This window comes from Serinus canaria, chromosome 17, assembly GCF_022539315.1.
Source record: "Serinus canaria isolate serCan28SL12 chromosome 17, serCan2020, whole genome shotgun sequence".
NCBI lineage: Eukaryota > Metazoa > Chordata > Aves > Passeriformes > Fringillidae > Serinus > Serinus canaria.
The window spans coordinates 5,013,218-5,026,814 of record NC_066330.1 but is presented as its reverse complement, the minus strand read 5'-3'; the positions used below and the strand labels follow the sequence as shown (position 1 = coordinate 5,026,814).

Sequence of the window (13,597 nt, the reverse complement as noted above, 5' to 3'; positions counted from 1 at the left end):
AATGTGTCCTCACTTTTCTGAGGAGAGAACCAGGAACAACACCACACTGGAATGTGTTGATCCACTTGTTCTGTGTACGTTTTACAGCTGGAAGCAAAACTCAAATCCACCCGACAGTCAGGAAGAATAATGAGGAGTAAGAGAGCAGCCCTGGGGAGTTTTAGCCTGAATTTCTCTGTGCCTGAAGCAGCAGCCACAGGCAAATTCAAATCCCCACTCTCCACTGGACACATCTGTGGGAAGCAGCAGCTCCTGGAGAGCAGTGGCTGCACCTTAACAGCCCCAAGAGCCCCAGCAAAGAGGCACCAACTTTTCTGTTGGGAAAAAAAAGCAACAAATCGATTTTTCTTCCTGTCTGGCTGATCAAAAGGGTCCAGTGAAACTGTATTTCTGGAATTCAATGTTTATTTAAATATGCAGATGACTTTGTTTCATTGCTACAAGGTCAATATTCGCTTTCAAATGGAAGCACTTTATTTGATTGAATTCTGTCTCCAGAAATGAATGGGCAACACCAGAACCTTTTACATTGGCAATGAAATCACAACACTGAGATGCCACCAAGATCTCGAGATCAGTGCTCAAACACACATACACACACATATACAAATAAAAAAGTGCTCGACATCATCATGTTAAAATAGAATTTGGCTTTTTTTAGGTCTTCTGTCATTTCAGGCAGGAAAACAAAAAACCAAAGAACAATATGCATCAAACTAAATGAACTTCTGAAAAATACTCAGCATTAAACACAACTTTGAGTATCAGTAAATATGTCTCCTCTCTATTTACAGGTGTTAAGAAAGGGCATTAGAGACTTTTGCTGGGGATGATGAAATTTCATAGGATGTACAGTCCACGCTGCTGGGCAAGATTAGTAAATCCAAGCAGAGTTTTTATAAACCAGTCACATATTTAGTTCTTCAGCGTTTGCCAAAGGTAAATTCTACAAAAATTATTCATTACCCTGAATAACAGCAGCAGAATAAACATGTGCAGACTATGAGATATGACTGTGACTATTTCTTAAATAAGTTTTAAGATCCAGGCTTTTGGGAACTACTTGCCAAGTTTATAAAAACTCCATACATGGTCTTTTAATAAAACTTCAGGAATCAATCAGTCAGCTAAAGCTAATGCTCCTTCTACAGCACAATTTTGAAACACAGACATTGCAATTGTTCCAATGTTCCACACAGGCTGACAATAATATACTGTCCACCCAGATTAAATATAGAAAAGCAAACTTTGATCTGATTTTTACATAGATGGCACAACAATAGGTGAAAATTAATTCTTAGCTGCTGATTCAACAGTGCATTGGACACGAGAATAAAAATACTGCAGCTAAAAATATTTTAAGGATATTTTTGCACACCTGTTAATTGTTCAACCCTTTAGATCCCCTGGCAGGTGGAGACCACAAAGCCACAGGTATCAACCATGGGGATCCCGTTCTGCTCTTGATCTGAACAGCTCAGTGACCACAGCAGCAGCAGCAGTGATAAGGCAGTGATTTATGGGTTCTGACCCTCCAGTGCTGCAGCAGAACAGCCCCAGCATTGGTGCTGCCTGTGCTCAGCACATTTGGGTTGGGTTTAAATCACAAACCTTCTGCTGTTTCTTGCTGGCAGCTCTTAAGCACCATCACACAAAGGCTACAGGACGTACTGTAGCACCAAGGGACTTTGTAAAAACAAAAGTTGGCATCTTAAATGGAGAGAAAGGGACAGAACTATGAACACCACACATAACCCAGCTCAAAAATCACTTCATCCCCCGTGGGGACAGCCCAGGCCATTCCCAGTAAGGAGAGTCTGAGATTCTGGGATGTGTTTTGATGTGCTGACCCTGCAGGACAGCCCAGCAGGCAGCAGAACAACACTCACCTGCAAGCAAACCCTGAGAGGTTTCATTTGGGGTCACTGCCCATAGTGGCTTCCATGTAACATTTCTCAACTTGTGGGGATTGTACAGAATATGCTGGAGTTGGACTAGAGCCAGAAGATTCCCCCAGACAAGGTGTGGATCCATGAATTAGTTTGGCCCTCAGGAGCTTTTAGTGGCAACAGATTCTTGCAGGGCTCAAACATGTCCATGACTGCAAAACCCAAGCAATGGAAACAATTCAGGGGAAACCAAGTTAGAATATAGAAGTTTGTAGAAGTTTAGAGAGGGAATTAACCCTTTGTTAGGCAGCTGAATTCCAGATCGTGTGATTTTTGGAGATGGTGTAGCTCTCTTACCACTGTATGACATGATAAAGTGCAGAATCACTTATCCTACTTCTGCTTCAAACCAAACCATGTGAGAACAGGGTGGTCACAATTCCTGTCTGGCTGCTGGGTCCGGGTCCAGTCCATGACAAGATGGGAGAAGGAAACAGTGTGGTTTCTTTTTTTTTCCTTTCCTCTTTTATTTATCTAAAAAACCTCTGTTATTCCAACATGAACTGATGAGAACGCACAGGAGGTCATGCAAAAAGAGAAGGCAGGTCTGAAATGCTGAAAAACAAACCAACCAAAAGAAAACTGCAGAGAGATTAAACCACGAGCCACAAAATAACGTGACCCTGAGGAAGGTGGGCGCAGGCAAGGCAACAGGGCGAGCATGCAGGCTGAAACCAGAGCCAAACTGGGCTGTGAGCAGCAGCAAGGGCTGCCAACCAAAATGCCACTGTCTGTGTGTGTCTGTGTGTGTGTGAGGAACAGCAGGGACACAGGAGGGGGCAGACAGAACGAGCAGGAAAACAAGTACATACGTGAGCTTGAAGGGTTTCAGGAAACAGCAGGGTCAGAGGGGTTTAATACCTGGAATGAGCATCAGCCTGGATTTGGAAAAAGAGAAATAAAGGCTGACAAGTATTAGTGACCTTCTGGGGAAGGCAGAATGTTGAATGATGCATGTGGATCAGATTTAATAGTGACAGACTGAGAGCCCAGTCCAGCTGCTGTGACACTGTCCCAGGGGAGGTTTTCCACCTCCTTCCCACGCTCTCTGGTGAGAGGAACCTGCAGGTTCAGCACTGAAGGCACCGTGTGAAATGCTGATGGACCAGTGTGCACATCCAGATGGACTGAGGGACAAGGGGACAGAAGACAGACCAGAACATGCTTGGGACTCTCTGGCTATCCAAGGGCAGCCAGCAGATCTCTGACAGAAGTTGGGAGGGATTGGGCTGGGAGAAGTGTGTGTTATGTTTGACAGAGGGGCTGTGCCAGGCTGGCAGAAGAGTGGGAGAGGCTGATAAGGAAATCCGAGCCACAAGTAGCATGCCATGGAAAAGAGCAAGCATCTGAATGGTACTGGCATGGAATTTAGGTCTGAATTTTTCAAGTGGGAACTCCAGACAAGAGTGGGAGTCTGGCTTTCCATGGGTGTGTTTTAACTGCCTGCAGGGTAAACAGACCATTTTGTTTCTCCTTCTGTGACAAGCTCGCCCCGAGGTTCTTGCACCAGCACAAACACCTTTAGGAATCTAAAACATAAGAAAGACAAAAAGAAAGAGACTGGATTAGAAAGAGGCTGGGGAAAATGGGGTCCCTTAAGAGCAGCTCTGCCTGCAGGAGGTTAAAGGAATAAAGCAATGGAGCATCTACTGGGTTACAGGGCTTAGGAAGACTCAGACAGAAACTCTTCACCCTCAGCCCTTCCCTCCAACCTGGGATGAGCATCACTGGGATTCTGCTGTGCTCTGGGAGGAAAGCACAGGAGCAGGACCCTGCCAGCACCTGCTCCCTGCCACTGAGAAAACAAACAGCTTTTTCATTTTCTGTCAGCAAAGCAGCACTGCATCTGTTCAAGTGACAGCTCCAGAGACCATCAATGACACTGAACAACAACAGGAAATTAAATCAAAGAATTTGCAGAGGGATCCAGAGCTTTCCTTTCTACCACTGCTGCAGAGGCCCTTCCTTCTCAAGGGAAGCCAGGAAAATGCAGGTCAGTGAAGCAGCCTGAGCCCCCAAACCCTTCCTCTGGCCATGCCTGTTCCCACAGCCTGGGGGATGAGGACAAGTTTTGCCTTCGGCCAAGTGAAGCCACAGTCCAGGACATGATTTGGCCCAAACTGCTGTATCCAAGGGAATACAGGATGAGTCCAAACTTCCTGTGTATTTGAGAAACCAGGGGAACCTTCTCAGCCCCTTTGCACTTCCATCAAATCCTTCCTAATGACAGCACAAAGAAGTTTTCAAAGAGCCACAATAAAATATTTTTCTTGAGAAGAATTGCATTTGTGCTTAGAGTGAGAAGCAGCTCTGGGCCATTTGCTGTCCCTTAGGAAAGTTAAATGCCACTACTTTTTGCCATTAATTATTGCCATCTACTAGTTACTGCCTTTAAAAAAACTCAAAAATCAAAACCTCACAGGAATGAGAAAATATAATGTTTATTAGAAGAAGACACCATGGTACATCAAGCTATAGATTCCTGACAGATGATGACTCTTTAAAAAATAAGAATAGAAACAAGACAACCACACTGGCCAGATGGAACAAACCTTAACACAAAACAGCAGTTCCTATGCAAGTCCAGGTGCAGGCAGCTGAGTAACCAAAAACACTTATCAACATCAGAGGGACTGAGCAGTTACCAAAACAGCTGGGTTAAGCAGAAGAACAGCCTATAAAACCATTTATATTTATACACATATAAAAGGATAAAAACAATTCAAATTCAAGTAACTTTAGTCTTTAAGTTATGTTATATACAATTTTTGTAATATACTGAGGGAACTAAGGGCACGTATTTAACAAAAGGATTTTAAAAAGCCACAGTCCAGTTTATAATTACCAATTCCTAAATAATTTGGCAAGCATTAAATAATCAGACAGATCCTAGATAAAAAGTGCATCAGCATGGTTAACTTTTACCTATTTATTTATATAAGTCAAGGCTCTGCCTGGTGGTTACAGCAAAGAGCAGAGCTGCAGCACTGGGAATGCCAGAGCTGTCCATAAGGAATTACTGATATCATCAGAGGTGAGGGGGAACAGGAGCCAAACTGCTCATCAGCCCACAGCTCCAAAATGTTTTTTATCAAGAAGTTCAACCTCCCCAAGCAGCCTCCATTCTGCATGTCACCCAAACAAACAGCCAGGCTTTCTGCTGGGAGGGAGCGTGGCCTTGCTGCTGGGTGCAATGCAGGGTTTGTACAGAGCTGGTCACTCCATGCAGGACTTTTTGTGTCACAGGATTTCACAACATCCCTCAGTGAAAGACAGTTTTGTTGCCAAGCAGATGATGAGGTACCATAGTCAGTGACACAGGGTGGTCAGTCTCGAGCTGCAAGGCCCAACCAGTTCCTGTGTTTGAGTTCTCAGCACCAGACACCAGACAGGTACAGAAAAGCCCTGCAAGATGCTACACCCAGGTGTGCACAGAACAGCTTCCTGCAGGAATCCCAGGGGAGCAGAGCCTGCAGCTCTCCTCTCTATTCAGAAGGACAACAGTGCTGTTTGCACTAAATGGACACAGTCAGGGCAGCACCTTCATTTCAGAGATGACCTGGTACCTAACAAAGTCTTTCAGTGATGGAGATGTGACATGTGCATTCATCTCTTCTAAAGAAAACCTTCTCAAACAGAGCTCTTAAAAGAACCGTAGCAGCAAACCAGGAGAATAAAGGGTGGACAGGCCTATGCAAACCTACTCAGAGATTTTCTGAAGTGGTTTGTGCACATCTGGAAAAAAAAAAAAGAGGCAAAACAAGATAGGCATTACTGTTCTTTTTTGTGACAGGGTTTGCCAACACCCTCTGAGCAGAGGCACCCCTGTAAATGTCATCAGGAGCCCTCACACAGGGACTGGCAGGGCACAGACCCAGCTTGGCTCCTTTAAGACTGATCAGGAGGGCACCTGCAGCACAAAACTTACCTGTCCTGCTCAGCTCAGTTCTGCAGCAGAGCCCTGACAACACAGGCTCCAGCTGAGTGAAAAAGCAGCTTCTCAGAGAGCACTGAGCAGTGGCACTGAGCTGTCCCTGGCTCGTGGCACAGACACAGCCTGGCCAGGCAGGAAAGGCTGAGCCAGGACAGTCTCTGCTGGCTGGGACAGTCCCAGGAGCTGTTGTGAGCTCCCACCCTTCTGCCACCAGCCTTTCATGGTGCCAGCTGCTCAACCTTCCTTCCAAAAAGAGGAAAGGATTACTAAAGTTTGCAGAGTTTGCTTTAGTATTTACAGTGTTATCTTCAGGAATGTCATCGCTTCTATTTCAAGGACTGAATCAAGTCACCTCTACCAATACCTTAAAAATCAATTTGCAGCCTGCAACAAAGTTCACCTTTTAAACACAGCAGCATTGCCTCCAAATCTTTATGCTGCATTCTTTGAAGCATTCTCTCTTAACTTTTCTTTTAAACCAGAGACTTGAGAAATAAAAGAGGTAAACACTGTTGTTCCTGCACATTAGATAGTCACAGATTTGTTTGATTTTGTTCCTAAAATCCAGCAAAATCACTGGAAAAACTTTAAATCATCTGAAAAACCTCCATTGTGGCTACAGACATGGCTGCAGCTGTATCAGCCTTCACCCCTGGCATAGTTTGTGTTCTTACTCTGATGGAAGGTGTCTCTGCCATGGGAGAGGGTTGGAATGAGAGGGTCCCTTCCAACCCAAACCAGTCTGTGTTTCCATATTTCCAATCCTTCAGCCTTGCTCTGGATATAAAGGGGAATGGATGATCCATCTTTCAAAGATTAATAAAAGCCAACAGAGGGGGCTAGACTTTTTGCACTCTTTTGCATCTCAGCTGAGCATGTATTTGCCAACAGGAACATAAAACTGCTGTGTTATGGCAAAATAAAACAAGGCCCAGATTTTCACCTGCAGCAGACAAGGCACTGCACTGATTAACACCCAACCCAACACCGAACTGCTCAAGTTTCAGTGCTGCTTTATGGGTACAGTCCTTGTCCTCTCTTCCTGCTGTCCATAAACTCCAAAGAAAATGGTTCAGTTTGCTTTTGACTTGGATGAGGCCACTTGTTTCACACCAAGAACTCTCAAGTCTAGGAAACACAATAATCTGAAGGATTAAGTGATTGAATAAACATAAGTTATTTAACACGGTGGAATTCTCACATCCTGAATTGGAACAGGGCTAAAACCTTTTGATTTCTCAGTGTATCCCATTACCAGGTGTTCAGCACTGGCATTTACTCCAGCCAGGTCTGCCCTGCAGCACTGCTTCCTTACACAAAACCTTTGGGAGGAATTAAAAGCAACAAACAGCAGCTTATGGAGTCCAAACTCTGAATGTCTCCATTGATGTCATGTAAGCAAAAATGAAACCATTAGTTCTGGTCATCTGCAGCAGCAAATACATCTGAAATGTAGCAAGGTGGGAAAGAACAGAGGAGCTTTCTCAATGTTTTACCCATTTATCAAGGGCCACAGAGTGCTGTGTAGAGGGGTTTTGGTAAGATCTCTCCTTCCTCTTCCACACACAGTAAACTAAATTACCACCAGTTTTCAATCCAAAAGGTCCCCAGAACACAACAGGCTCTGAAAAGCTCCCACACAGACACAAACCAGCAGTCAAAATATTCCCTCCATAAAGTTCCACCAAGTGACTTTGGGACAAACAGTTCACTTGTGGATGTGTCTGAGATGGCACCTGGGTATCTGAGGAGAGCCTCAACCATCCCAAAGGGCTTTTTGTGCTTCCTGCACTAAGCTGGGCGTGCAATGGCAATGACAGTTGAGCAGACACTGTCCAGGCAAGGCTGCATTTCCCCTCTGCTTTCAAGAGGCCCCCACACTACCCTTCTCTGAGCAAGAAAAGCACATTTTGCAGTACAACAAGCCATAATTAGTCCACGTACGGAATAATGCACTTGGTGGCATTGTACAGACTCTTAAAAGGCTCTATCTGCAACACAGAGCAGCTTCAGGCTTGTATTATCTCTGTGAGAGCAAATAAAACAACAATAATAGCATTAAATATAGGTCATAGCACCTTTGGCATTTTTGTCCAAATAGACTTCAACATAGGACGTGGGGACATAGCCCTCCTCATCTTCGTTCCTCCGGATCCGCGTCCACCCGTCCCCTTTGTCTTCTTCTATCACATAGAGCATCTCTCCTTCTGCTACAGAGATGGTTCCTTCATTCTGACCTGAAACACACAGCAACAGGCACTTCAGGCTGTGCTGCAAAACAGGAATCAGGAACTCAGACCATGCACCAGCTTTTGGTGCATCACTGGCAGCCAGAGCAGGAGCTTGTGATTCAGGAGGCAGCAGTGTGTACATAAAGAACCAGACACATGTGACCCTGACAGCAGAGTTTTGGTTCTTTCTCTTGAGTTCCTGTGCAACAGGAGAAAAATCCCTGTCTTGTTGCCTTTCTACAGAAGCACACCAGAGGCTCACTTGCCCTTTGGCTATTTAAGGTTTAATGAAGGTTTCCCACTTGCCCTTGGCATGTAAACCTGAAAAACCCCAGTCAGTGAAATAAGGGTAAGGTTTGAGTGATACCTTCAAATGTATAGAGAGCTTTACACGTTCCTATGGTGGGTAGTGGTTCTTCATCATCAAACTCATCATCAAAGTCTGTTGCAGGTACTTTCATCTCAGTCTCCTGGCTTTGCTCTTCTGTGTAACTGCCATCGGGGCTGCTCAAGAGAGGAAAAACACAGCAACTATAGCAACCAACCTCAGCAGCAGAGAGAACAACTCGGTCTCCAGGCTTGGGACAAGGGAAAACAGCTCCAGCTGGAGCAGCTCAGTGGTTCCAGAGCTTGCTTGGAGCTGGCTGTGACTACAGATAAGTGAGAACCCTCATTTTTACCATTAAGAGCTGTAAAATGCAATGGCTCACAGCAGTGAGCGAGGGGGCTGCCACACAGCTCATCCCAGTCAGCAAGCAGCAATTTGAGGCTGGGTAAGGCAAGAGCAGCCTGCAGGGCCCTGGCTGTGCCTGCAGAGGTTCTGCTGAGCCCCAGCCCGTTCAGATACTGTACCTCTCTCTGTCCTGGGCACAGCTGTTCACTCCTGATGGGTTCTGGGCCTCGTAGACCCCGCTCTGGCGCCGGTGCTGCTCGCTCCGTGCCGGCAGCCGCCCCTCCACCTCTGCCAGCCAGCCCTGCCAGACAGACAGACAGACAGACAGTGTTCACCCTGCTGGGACACCTCTGACATCCAGGCTACAGAACACAGACTGGTTTGTAAGCATGTTCATGTTTTGCTTTGAGTGGCAGTGGTCACTTGTTCAAATTCTGGATTGTCTTGCTGAAAATCACACTCATTGAAAATGTAACTGGTTTTTGGCCCTGGGTCCTGGAAAAACCCTGAGAGAGAAGCAGGTAACAGCCAGCAGGAGATGATGGTGCTCTAGTCACAATCCAGTAAAATGATGTGTGGCTGCTTAGACTAGTCTGAGTAACATCAGAAACTCAGCAACTGCTGAATGCACGAGAACAAAAGCTGGGGAGAATGAAAGAGCCACTGATTTCAAATGGGTAGGAGAGCAATGGATAGTAAAACCACATCTGAAATTAATGGGCTGTATCTGTTTATGTTCAAAGCATAATGCAGAAAGTGAAGCCTTTTCTCAGCTGTCTAATCCTTCTCATGTAATTATAATGGGCTTCATATATTCCAAACACTCCCATTCTGTTCTGGAGATTTTATATCACTAAGCAGCTTCCTGTTCATGGCAGACTATTCCTTAAAACATATTTCATCTGATGGCTTCTGTCTTGCTGTTAGTCTCTAAATGGTGCTTTGCATTTATGTCACTCTGATTTTCCACAGACATCTGTAACATGATGCTTCAATCTATTTAATTAATTAAATAAGCATCTGAAGCCCTCTGGGCAGTCCAGAGAGCACTACATTTTCTCTTCACCTCCTCTTAGCACAATTTGTTTTCTGTGGCAAGTTTAACTGTGGGCTGACTGCCACAGGAGATGGTGCATGTTTGTGTTACACAAATCAGCTCAAAGACCCCAGTTAATGCAAGTGCTCACACAGCCCTTGCCCTCACACACCAAAGTGCATCAACACATCTGGAAAAGCCAGGAAGGCCCTGCTCAGACCTGAGCATTTTCTGAGCTGCTTTTTACTGAAATGTCTCTTCTCATACCTCGAATTTCTGCACTTCTAACCGCAGCTTTTCAATGTTCTGCCCAAGCTCTGCCAATCTGTGGTCCACGCTCGCTGCATCTCCCATCTGGGGGTTCTTGATGTACACATCTTTCATCTTTGTTAAGGCATCTCTGAGGGGCAAAACAAAAATCAAACACATTTAGTGCAGCTGGGGGTAAATGCCTTTAGTAAACTGTCTGGTCTTCACTCTGAGGTTTAACCTAAGCTGTTACAAAGGGAACTGAGAACACCCAGTTGGGGTTTTGGCCCTGTACAGAACCAGCCATTGAAAAAGAGCAGTAAAATTATTTGCCAGAAGAAAATTTACATTGTCAGAGATAAAAACCAGTGAGTTACCTACAACTGAGAAGATATTTGATATTGATTTTTAACCTGACATGGTTTTTTATGTACTACAACAGAACCTACTTGCTCCCCTGGGGAAAATAATAATAACAAATCTCACAACCATTGCAATCTATGACAGCTCCAACTACCTAGACTAATATCCTCCCAGTTTTCAGGCCATGGACAAACAGTTGAATCATTATCATCCATCATGGGCTGACCTCCAGCTGAGAAAGTGGAACAAAGATGTATCAATAACAGAAATGGAGGGCAAACAAGAAATTCTCACCCTGCCTGTTGTAGCTTGTCTTTAGCAACCCAAATAATCTGAGAGATATTTATTTGTTTCACACTGCTTGAAAGGAAGCTGGCTGCAGATGGTTTGTGTTTGCCACACCACAGGGACAGACAGACAGACTTGAGGATACAAAATGTGACCCCACGTCCGGCCGAGTCCCAGGGCAGCTTCTCTCAGCTGCTGATGGACATTTCAGAGCTGAAAATGGAACTGTGGGCTGGTTTTAGGCACAGCCATTCAATTTTCTCTAGGCCTTAGCTGGTGGGAGAGAGGTTAATGAGAGTCCCACGGCTCAAGTTAACACTCTTTATGCTTTAGAGTTTCCCACCAAACTTTTGACAATTGGAATCCTGTGCCTTTGCCTTGTGTGTGTGGAAACTGGGAAAAAGTGTGGGTGGCAAGGAAGTGGGACTGCTCTGTGCCTGAAGCCTTAAGGGACAATGTTGCAAACTTATGAGTCACAATTATTACTGTTTGTTTAACTCTTATTTAGCTGCTGGTGCTATTTTCTCCATCATAAACTATCTCCATTTAAACTTCACTCTGCTGAAATTCCATATCTGATTTTAGTGTCAAGGCAGAACAGAAAGAAAAACCTGCAGAGAGGCAAACCTATGTTACCACAGAAGAAAAAAACAAAGCAATGAGAAATCATACAACCACGTGCAATTTTCTTTTCCTATCCATGATAGAAAATATAAAGGAGAAATTCTGGGTTAGTAGGCAAAATAAATAGGTTCTTGAAAGCAAGCTGACACAAAATGTAGGCACATGTGTACAAATGCAAAGCAGTATTTAGGAAGAGACCAGTCTTGAAATCCTCCAGGGAAGAAAAGTTCTGTGTCTCACAAACAAAACATGCTGAATCTTTAATGCAACTACAGGATGTGAACAAACACAAAGCACAAATACAGGCTGCCAGAATCAATTAAAAGTGTGTTGCTAAAATAGCCTTATTCTCAACCAGAATGATAAATGCAGCCTTGTAGAAAAAGCATTCACAGAAGCACAGGAGTCATTATCTTCCTGCTTCCAGGAAATCTGAGCTACACATCAGACCTTGGATGATGCCATCATCTCAAACAGCCTCTCCTGGTGGGCTGCACCCACACCCATCACACACAGGGGCTCTGCTCAGTGCAATTTCACTTTTCATTGGAGGGGTTTGACTCACCTTGAATCCATCTCTTTCTGAATGTCCCTGTTTAGTTCATCAACCTTCTGCTGAAGCTTCTTCCTTCTCTGCTCAGGTGGGAGATTGCTGAAGTCTTCTGGGCCTGCTCCCTGCACAGAGTGGAATGGAGGGTGGGGGGGATAAGGGAAAAAATTAAAATCAGGGTCTGAAAGAATTCTTTGGGATTGCATTTTGAAAGCAGCTCACAAAAACCTGTGCAGAATCACAGTGGTCTGAAGCATCGTTCTCCTCTGTAGTGTGTTATCAGTCCCTGAAGGGTGAGGAATCTGGATGCCCTCAAAACAATCCCAGGAATATCCTGCTTCCCTAACAGTGGCTAATGGAAGATCAGCTGGAAAATTCCAGAATTCAACAGCAAAGATGAGAAATATTTTTAATCTACAGTTTTATCATCAATTTTTTTTTTTTTTAAACAGACTTCCCTTCTCATGGAAAGCTGATCCTTTCTGCCTTCTTTCACTCAGCTACAAACAGCATTCCTATAAAAGCAGTTCCTGGCTTTTATTCCTGTGCCACAGTTGCACTTCTCCTATGCACTGCTGACTGACTGCTGGGCCAACAGTTCATTTATGTCAGGGCTCTCCTGAACACACCAAGCTAACAGAGGCATTCCTCACTGGACTCTGCAATTTAAAAAACATGCTGCTTACTTTCCAGGGTCCACATTCCACGCCAAAGTCTCTCAGTTTTTCCTCTCTCACTTGTACTCACATAAAAACCAGGAGTTATATCAAAGCCATGGAATCAGTCAGTTTGAAATCATAACCAAAGGGGGAAAAAAAAATAAAGTGAAGACCACAGTGGTTACCTTTGTGTGATTCTGCTTGAAAACCCTTTTTCTGCCTTGTGCTATGTCTCCTCTTGGTTGCCTCAATTTGATATAGCAGATAGATGACACACAAAATACATCCACACTCTTTTCTTCACAGTTACACCTATTTTTGTCTTGCCAGAAGGCAATGGAGGCAGATTGGGTGGGCTATACTGAACACATATTAATACTGATTAGCTGCACCATAAGGGAGTGAGGTTCTTGTGCATGAGCTTCAATTTGGGCAGGTTTGGCTCGTTTGGGCTTCTGCTCCTTCCCTGTCCCATTTCTAAGGGGGAATATGGGAGACAGAAGGGTAAAACCACAAAGCTGAGGAACCAAACTCAGTGGTCCATCAGCTCACTGAGAGCCTTGAGCAGGGCTGGGCCATCAGTCTGCCAAAACTCCACATTTCTCTCTGAGGAGAGGATTTGGAGGAGACACTGCCACACAAGCTGCTCCTTAGACCTTGGCTCTGTACTGAGTGTGCTGGGACTCTGTGACTTTCTCCTGCAGCTGCTGTTCAAAGCCAAAGTCTGGGGGTGTCAGAGGGCTGGAGGACAGCCACACACAGGTCACCTTCTCCTCTGGAGTGGCCATCCCAAAGTCACAGAGCAGGCCTGAGGACACTGCTGTAGTGATTGTCAGCCAAAGATGGCATGTGCTTCTACTGAAGCCTTGATCATCTCTGCAATAATACACTTAAAATTCCATTTGTGAGACAATGAGAAAGCAAATTTAAGACAAATTACTAAGAAAGTTATGCTGATTCTGAAACTTTCCCCACACAGAGTCCCACCAGTACTTACATTACTTGATGTGCCTGGTAGAGGAGAGATCTATTTTAATTTAT

General features: G+C 44.7%; 1 protein-coding gene across 15 annotated transcripts in view; it reads right to left on the bottom strand.

Annotated features, from left to right (window-relative positions):
- Positions 1-451: 451 nt before the first annotated feature.
- FNBP1 (formin binding protein 1) overlaps positions 452-13,597 on the bottom strand; it is a 93,116-nt gene continuing 79,970 nt past the window's right edge. For 8 of the 15 annotated variants that reach the window (XM_030232848.2, XM_050980943.1, XM_018917713.3 and 5 more), the window contains 6 exons: positions 11,913-12,022; positions 10,091-10,223; positions 8,967-9,088; positions 8,482-8,621; positions 7,962-8,120; positions 4,375-5,684 (listed from right to left, as the gene is read on the bottom strand). In XM_030232848.2, the coding sequence (XP_030088708.1) occupies positions 5,650-5,684; positions 7,962-8,120; positions 8,482-8,621; positions 8,967-9,088; positions 10,091-10,223; positions 11,913-12,022 (699 nt within the window). In that variant the 3' untranslated portion in view covers positions 4,375-5,649. The other 7 variants (XM_018917714.3, XM_018917718.3, XM_018917716.3 and 4 more) reach the window with 3 other exon arrangements.